This window comes from Nerophis lumbriciformis, linkage group LG03, assembly GCF_033978685.3.
Source record: "Nerophis lumbriciformis linkage group LG03, RoL_Nlum_v2.1, whole genome shotgun sequence".
Lineage (NCBI taxonomy): Eukaryota > Metazoa > Chordata > Actinopteri > Syngnathiformes > Syngnathidae > Nerophis > Nerophis lumbriciformis.
Window position 1 is genome coordinate 12,958,182 of NC_084550.2, and position 9,319 is coordinate 12,967,500.

The 9,319-nt window shown below is 41.0% G+C and overlaps 1 protein-coding gene across 1 annotated transcript in view; it reads left to right on the forward strand.

Annotated features, from left to right (window-relative positions):
• Positions 1-187: 187 nt before the first annotated feature.
• Positions 188-9,319, forward strand: part of LOC133579376 (Krueppel-like factor 9) — an 11,021-nt gene continuing 1,889 nt past the window's right edge. Inside the window, exons 1-2 of the mRNA XM_061933959.1 lie at positions 188-1,255; positions 8,273-9,319. The exon at positions 8,273-9,319 is cut by the window's right edge and continues 1,889 nt beyond it. Of these exons, the coding sequence (XP_061789943.1) occupies positions 775-1,255; positions 8,273-8,514 (723 nt within the window). The 5' untranslated portion in view covers positions 188-774 and the 3' untranslated portion in view covers positions 8,515-9,319. The remainder of the gene's footprint in view (positions 1,256-8,272) is intronic.

Sequence of the window (9,319 nt, forward strand, 5' to 3'; positions counted from 1 at the left end):
TCCGTACCCAAGCTGCCTGCTGCCACCCTTCCACGCTGCACCCGCCACGGCCCACGCCCGTGCTGCGACGTCAGGCAAGTGTGTCGTTAAAGATGCATTCGCGCTTTGACAAACGTCGTATTTAAGAGTTTCGCTTTGAAAAAGGAATACCAGATCCACTTGTAGTACAACCCTCGGGGTAGAAATAATAGTCGGAGTTGAATCGTGCTTGACTGTGGAAATGATCTCGACGAGGAATGTTGAAGTTGTATTTTAACCTGACTTTGAATGGTCGCGCTTTGTTTGGGACCGTTGCTGATTATGATAGATATTATGCTAAAACCATCATATGTAACATTGTATGGATTCAGGTGAACATATTAAATAGACGTGACCGTGTTGTTTTGCAGAAATTCACCAGAGCAGCGTGGCAACTTTACAAACCGAGGGACACTGAACGCATCTGCGGTCCGGATCAGGGGGCGTGGGTTTGACCGGCTCGTGGAGGCTCAGACACAATGAACCGTCAGTCGGTTGGGGGCACGCATGTTGGGCCGGCGACTTTGGTTCTATTTTAGCACTTTTTTTTTTTTTTTTTACTCTCTTTAGTGCCTTTCTTCGTCGCACTCGGTTACTGCGGGATTCATAAAGCTCTGTATGGCGGTTACAATGCTCACTTGGGAAGTGCTACTTCGTCGAGTTTGATTAAAACGAGGTCGGCACCAGACTACAGTTAGCCCCTCCTGCTTTATTTATTTGTGCTAGCTCAGGCCGACTGCAACGAGGAAGACAACAATGTCGGTCACCGCGTCCTCTGATTACTTCGCAGCCGAGTGTCTGGTTTCGATATCGAGTGGCCCCGTTCTGCACAGACCCACCCCTGTGGCCCCCGCCAGCCAGCCGGCCACGGCGGGCCTGCTCCCCGGGGAGCACGACGGATCGAGTGAGGACCGAGAAGTGCGGGAGACCCTGAGGTTAGAGGGGGCCAACATGATGACGGTGGCCGGTATTCTCACCGACCTACACGGCAAATTCCGGCCCATGTCGGCCTACTCTGAGAGCAGCAACTCGTCGTGTGGAGGGGAAAGTGGTTACACCACGTTGTCCGACCCCACCACTCCGACCATGACCCCCTCCGCTACCCCGGTGCCCGGACAGCAACCGCCGAGAGGGGGCCCTCGATCCCCCGTTAAGAGACACCAGTGCACTTTCGACGGATGCGACAGAGTTTACGGGAAATCATCCCACCTAAAGGCGCACATCCGGACCCACACAGGTATGTAGACCCAAACAAGTCACATGCTGCGCAGGGTTGACGCCTTTAGGTCCTTTTTTTTCTCTCCGTAACGCCCGTGAATGCAACACCCATCACCTCGATATTAGCAATGTGCTTTGTGTGACTTAGCACGATTTAGCAACGTGGTGTTTTTTTTTAGCTGTTTAATGAATGTATCCCACAACCTGTTGTCGAACAAAGCCAAAGTACCGCCCTTAGAAACGCCGACAAAGAAGTAAAGTAACAAAAGAACCGGGTTGACGAACGTCTTCCTCGCGGCCCCATTTGCATATGAAATGAACGTAAGAGGAAACCTCGCATTGTCAGGCAGTTTTTTTTCTGTAAACGGCAGCAGACATCACTAAATTGTCAGTAGTGTTCATAAAGTTCACCCACCGTCCGCTAACACTTATGGTCGACCGTGAATCTTACAGTAAAACTCAACGCCAACAGCATTAATGGCTGCACTTCATGCGACGTTTATGGACGGTTGGAAAATATAGCTTCATGTATGTATGGGTATCAGCTTGACTCGTGGTTTCAGATATTATATAAACCCTCCTCGTCAGCCAAAATGTGCGTGGGATTTTTTTTTTTTAGGGTAGAACGTGGGGAATGGTGCGTTCAGGGTCGTTGAGCAGGCAACGGATTAAGGACAGGAAGTGGCTCAAAGAAGTGCGGTGGGAACGCCCACAAAGTGTTCTGCAACAACAACGTGGCCTGCCTTTGTGATCTTGAAAATGGCTCCTAGCATCCCACTCTATGATCATCCTCCCACGGTGCAGCCTGTGGGAGATTAAGGCTAGCAGTAGTTTAGCAAAACTAATCTGCTTGATTTTAATCCATACCTAGCTATATTTTGTCATACATTAAACACGTTTTATACAACTAATATAGCCACAATAACTCGTACGATTAAGAGTGGCGACGAGCAATTTTTTAAATTATTAAATAACTACTGTGATTTTACAACAATATTTGGCCTTTCAACCATGTCACTTTTATGTAAAGATGTCACAAAACAAAGTGTTCATTTTATTGCAAATTAAAAGACTAGGCGTGTATGTAAGGGACTCAACGATTAGTTGATTACAAAAAAGCTTTAATTTTTTTCCTGTTACCATATTTTTTGGACTGTAGGGCGCACTGTTGTAAAGTGTATTGCAGATGGGTGGGTCTGTTCAGGTCTATTTTCATACAAAATACTAGTGATGGGTTGATGAGGCGTCATGAAGCGTTTCGACACATTGCAAAACTGTATTGATACTGTGTTGATACTGTGTCACTAAATACTGACATCTGCTGGACATTAAAAATCCTTACAGGCAACCTATGGACCGACTCAACTGACACTGATTTTATGACCTAGTACAGTGGTTCTCAAATGGGGGTACGCGTACCCCTGGGGGTACTTGAAGGTATGCCAAGGGGTACGTGAGATTTTTTTTAAATATTCTAAAAATAGCAAAAATTCAAAAATCCTTTATAAATATATTTATTGAATAATACTTCAACAAAATATGAATGTAAGTTCATAAACTCAGTAAAGCACAAGCTCAGGTTTGTCACTAAAATGTCTGTCAAAAAGAACTGTGAAAAGAAATGCAACAATGCAATATTCAGTGTTGACAGCTAGATTTTTTGTGGACATGTTCCATAAATATTGATGTTAAAGATTTTTTTTTGTGTGTGAAGAGATGTTTAGAATTAAGTTCATGAATCCAGATGGACCTCTAATACAATCCCCAAAGAGGGCACTTTGATTGATGATTACTTCTATGTGTATAAATCTTTATTTATAATTGAATCACTTGTTTATTTTTCAACAAGTTTTTAGTTAATTGTATATCTTTTTTTCCAAATAGTTCAAGAAAGACCACTACAAATGAGCAATATTTTGCTCTGTTATACAATTTAATAAATCAGAAACTGATGACATAGTGCTGTATTTTACTTCTTTGTCTTTTTTTTTTCAACCAAAAATGCTTTGCTCTGATTAGGGGGTACTTGAATTAAAAAAAAAAATCACAGGGGGTACATTGCTGAAAAAAGGTTGAGAACCACTGACCTAGTTTATACAATAATATAAACCAAGTCATTGTATTTCATTTAGGATTATTTCATAACTTCATTTAAATAAAAATATATTTTTTGTCTTTTTTAGATACAGTCAATAAATAATGTGAACATGTATCATAACATGGAAATCTAAGAGAACGTGTTGTGAATGAGGATCCTTGTGGACCTGGAAATTATTATTTTATTTTTTTTACACATTTTTATTTAAAAAAAAAAACAGTTTTTCAAACGTATTCAATTTTAGACGCTTTCTCTTCTTAGTTATTATTTCTCCGGCTGTAGAAAAGACACGCGCACAGGGCACAGAGGAGGCATCAGTGCGACACAGTTCGCATATCGGTCACGTGACCAAAACAGTTAATGATCGGTCACGTGACTTTCTAAAAGCGGTACGCGCACCGACACAGGGTTTTGCTCTATGAGCTCGACGCATGCGCCGATGCATCGGTGTTGCCGGACCCATCACTACAAAATACACATCGCATTATAAGGCACATTAAAGGAGTCATATTATGTTTTATCTACATTTACAAGACTTCCTTGTGGTCTACATAACATGTAATGGTGGCTCTTTAATCAAAATGTTGCATAGATTGTTCTACAGACCATCTTCAAGCCGCTTTCTGACCGTCTCTTCAGGATGAACCGTTTTGTGGGCGGTCTTATTTATTTGGCTCCACTTTGACCGTGTAATATCCCCGTCATCTTTGTTGTCCCGGTAGTTTTTGGCGCTTCCATAACGAGTCTCCTGACAGATACGGGTTAGAACTGTACGCCATTTTTATCAAAAATGGCAACAGCGGGCGATGAATGCTACTCAACAAGAGGATAGAGGAAAAAGAAAGAGCTTATTGACTATGGCGCAGACGATAATTGCGGACGCATGCACATTTTCGGGACTTTGATAATACCGCTATGTTGAAGCACAGTACGTCTGACTCCAGTAGCCTTAATGCTCTGTGTCCCATCAAGTGGTGCAGATTCGTAGTTTACCAAAGCCGTACTAGATTATTTTGACAGATTTTTGAGCGATGTGTGTAATGTTCTTAGTTACCAAAGAAACATCAACGTTTTGGTCTTGCTTGCTAGCCTGTACTTGCTAGCGTCATTTATTAAATGGCCGTCAGTCCACATTTATCTCTTATGTGTGACTGCCATCTACTGGTCACACTTATCATTACACCATGTACCAAATACAATTCCTGAAGCACAACCATAATTAAAAAGCTTCAATTTTCATTTTGTTGCTTCAGGTAATTGTTTAATGAGTGAAACTACTAAAAATGTATAAAATCCAAACCGCAAACATAGTTTCCGCACGGCCGCTGTGTAATGGTGGACTGGAAATGTTTTTATTTTTATTAATGTACACATGTTAAGTGTATTATCAATGTTGATTGTATGAATTAATTACAAAAAAGTATTAAAAGTAATGGTAAGCAGAATTTTTTATTTTTTTATTTCAACGATTTTCCCTAAAGTAGGCTATATAAAGTGTTTTATCCGATTACAGTATCTGTCATTTATTGCTGTTAATTGGTTCCAGACATGACAAGTAAAGTAGGAATCATTAATTAGAAATCTTATATTTTCATTGCTAGAGCATAAAAAATTGTTAACCATGTTTTTCAGACTATTAGGTGCACTAAAATCCTTTCATTTTCTCAGAAACCGACAACACTGGCGCGCCTAATGTTGTAGTAATTCTGGTTGGGCTTACTGAACTTGAAGCAGTTTTATTTGATACGTGGTGTTATAAGGGTGACCAGTAGATGGCAGGCACACATAAAAGAGATGAGTGGACTGCAGGCTGACACACCCTGTTCAAAAAATGATGCTGACAAGTACAGGTTAGCAAGCAAGCCCAATACTATGATGTTTCATTGAAAATACAGAACATTACACACAACGCTAAAAATCTGCGTGTTTTAGTGAAGCTTTTTTAATGTTTTAGTACAACTTTGGTAAGCTACAAAGCCACACCGCTTGATGGATTGTCGGAGCATTATGGCTACTGTAGTCAGACGTGCTGTGCTTTTACATACGGTATCAGTATGGTGTGCGCATAAGGACCCCAAAATGTCACCTATTAGGAGTTTTGTTTCCGCCTATTATGCAAAACCAACTTTTCTTACCTATTGGTTTCTGCTGTTTTGTATTTGGGATCTGTTTAAGTCCCAAAAATGTGCATGAGTTCGCCATTGTAGTCAATAAGCTCCTTCTTTTTCTCTATCCTTTTGTTGTGGGGCATTCATCCTCCGCCGTTGCCATTTCTAATACAAAGTAGTGTACAGTTCTAACTTATATCTGTCAGTAAACTTGCCATGGAAGCGCTAAAAACTACCGGTACAGCAAAGATGACGGGTAGAAGACGCTGTCAAAGTGAAGGCAGGTAAATAAGACCGGCCACAAAACGGCGTGTACCGAAGAGACGATCAGAAAGCGGCTTGAAGATGGTCTGTAAAACATAATCTATGCAACATTTTGACCAAAGAGCCACCATTATGTGTTACATAGACCACAGGGAAGTCTGTTAAATGTAGAATTGTTTTAATAATATAACGTCTTTAATGCGCCTTATAATCCGGTGCGCCTTTTGTATGAAAATAGACCTGAATAGACCCGCTCATCGGCAATGTGCATTATATTCCGGTGAACCCTATTATGGGTAGACTTCCCAACATTATGAAAGCCCCCCAGACATGAAATAACTCCCTTTAGTCACCTTTACACTTGTTTAATCCAATATAATAATGCTGCCTGAGGCTGAGCCAATCAGTGGCCTCATACTGAACAGCGTGATCTGATTGGTTTGGTCTCATCTAGTGGCTAATACCACTAGGGCAAAATTTAGGGCAAAACAATCTATAGTATATGCTTTAAAAATACAAAAACATCTGCAATATTTGAAGGGCGACGTGGTGGGGGACGGCTGTACTCGATTCATCAAACAAACTAAACAATACTTGATTACTAAAATAATGGATTGTGGCAGCCCGAGCCTCAACATGCGTATCTAAACTTTTTTTAATAAGGGTCGCATAACGAAAACTCAATGTGTACAAGGACCATTTTGATGTTTTTTTATTTTGGAAAAAAGACATACCGTATTTCCTTGAATTGCCGCCGGGTATATAGTATGCGCCTGCCTAGAATTACCGCCGGGTCAAACTCGTTTCACAAAATAATTAGCGCATTCTTAGCATTACCGCCGTGTCAGGATTACCGCGGGGTCAAACTCGTTTCGCAAAATAATTAGCATATGCCTAGAATTCAAACTCGTCACGTCACGACTGACACTTCACCTGTCATCATTTTCAAAATGGAGGAGGCTGATTTCAATAATTTGAAATCGCATAAAGGGAGGAAGATAAAGAGCTATTCAGTAGGATTTAAGGTCCAAGCTATTGAATATGCAAAAAATAACAGTAAGCAGCTATGTTTTATTAATATACCGTAGCTGCGTGTGTCAAATATGAGTCATTAAATGACTCCCGCCTCCTGGTGGTAGAGGGCGCTAGTGATCCGTTTTGCGACTACTCGGCTGCAGAAGAAGTGACAACAAGCAGCGATCGTTTATTTTTTCCTCTTGCCTGGACTTTTAACATGGAGGATTACATATCTAAAATAAAACAGTTTTCTAAACTGGACTTTCAATCGAAGCAGGAGGTAATAATTAAAGGAAGATCTCCATCGAGACAGAGAGACTTTTAAAACTGAAGAAAGATAAGGAAGACTTCTATAAACAAGTTATTGATGCTTTTGTTCAGAAGGAGCTGCGCATGGACTTCATTTATAAGTAAAGGTAAGACCATAATAACGTTTTTTTTTAATAAAATGTGCTTTTCATGATGGTATCCTTACATCACACTCAAATTTATAAGCGCAGGCCTAAATTTACCGCATGCCTTTGGTAAGCTCTGGAGTGAGAAGAGGTTTTAGAATAATTAGCGCATGCTTACATTTACCGCATGCCTTCGGTAAGCATTTTAAATTAATTACCGCCCGGGGGCTAATTCAAGGAAATACCGTATATTACATATCAACTAATTGCATATATTTAAGGACAGAAATTGGAGTGAGTTTTGTGGTATAGGCCAGTGGTCCCCAACCACCGGGCCCGGTACCGCACAAGAAAGAAAAGAAAAAAATTATTATTTTTTTAATTTCATTAAATCAACATAAAAACACAATGTATACACTATATATCAATGTATATCAATACAGTCTGCAGGGATACAGTCCGTAAGCACACATGATTGTATTTCTTTATAAAAAAAAATAAAAAAATCACCCCCCCCGGCCCGGGGACCATTTGCGGACCAAAGCCCGAGTTTTGTTGGCCCGTAACAACATTCAGCCATCCATTTTCTACCGCTTGTGGGGGGTGCTGGAGCCTATCCCAGCTTTACTATAATAATCGCAGGGCCAACACAGATTTATTCTAGTTATAATGTAATATCTACAAACGTTGCTTGGAGTGATGAATGAAGAATCCTTTCAAGCAAAAACACTGTAACGCTTATTTCCAGTTTATGGCATCAAAACAGGAAGTACATGTTCAACCCGCAATACCTGCAGTGAGCGAACTCGTCCAAAAGATGGCACCATAGCACAAACGACACCTTTTCAGTCCTCTGTGTGCGTTTAATGCAAACTATTGAACTCAAAATATTATGGGCATGAGCAGAAATAAAATAAATTAGTCGCTCTGTCTTCTAGGCCGCAGGGTTCAAAATCTAGGGAAAAAGTAGAAGCTTATAGTCCAGAATTTACGATGATTTGTATTTTTATTACATTTTGTATTATATTTTCAGCTTTTTTCTCATTACATCATGTCTTTTTGTTTTTTTTGTTTGTTACAATTGTATTGTTTGCTTTCTGACAAGTTGCAGCTGTAGACTTATTCGTCCATCTGGTTCTCCTGTCTTCCTGCAGGTGAGCGGCCCTTTCCCTGCACCTGGCCCGACTGCGAGAAGAAGTTTGCCCGCTCCGATGAGCTGGCTCGCCATACTCGCACGCACACAGGAGAGAAGCGCTTTCTGTGCCCGTTGTGCGACAAGCGCTTTATGCGCAGCGACCACCTGATCAAGCACGCCCGACGTCACCCTGACTTCCACCCCTACATGTTGGGACGCAACAAGGGCATGTGTCCCTCCAACCTGGCTGCCCACCATTAGATGGTTCAGGTTCACTGGTTACGGGGGTCGGTTAACCAGCCACAATCTGAACCATCGTGAAAAGTTAAGCATCGCTATGTTGTACCTCAAAGGTACGCATACACAAATCGTCAGTGCTGGATGGGAGGGGCAAGTACCATTCACTCTCCATCCACAGAGGAAGTCACGTGACCACTTTCCACCTGGACCATGAAAAGGGTTGGGTATCATTGACTGGCACATCATTTGAACCAGCCCCAAATCTATAACTGCAGATTTGATGTGCTTTTCGATTCCACTTATCGATTCCTGAAATGAGTTGAGTCTGTTGCACTTTCTTTCCAAAACACCCTCTTTTAAGGGATTCAAAAGACAAGCGCAGCGTCCGTGAATAGCAGAACAGAGCTAGTTTTGTAATGTGGACAAAATGATAGAACAAGCAGGAACGTCTAAAAAAAGACAGCACCATTGGTTCGGTGCGTTCTTTCATTTAAGAATCTGCATGTCTAATTTGGGACATAATTGGTCTGCTGGAAAGATCGTGCACAGAAATCACCAGCAAATATCCACTTGAGTGTGTACTTCATTTTTTATTACTAATACATCACAGCACACGTTATTTGTGTTGAGACTTACTCGATATAAATCTTTATTTGCTTTCAAACATTTTTGGTTTATTCCTGTACCCCGGGAGCCGATGAGAATTGGAATCGAAAAAGCAAACAATTGACCAAATAAACCCAACCCTAAACTAGTAATAACCAATATTTTTTTCTTAGCCTTTCTCAAACTGCAGGGATTTTTATTTCCATATTTTCTGTTTAAA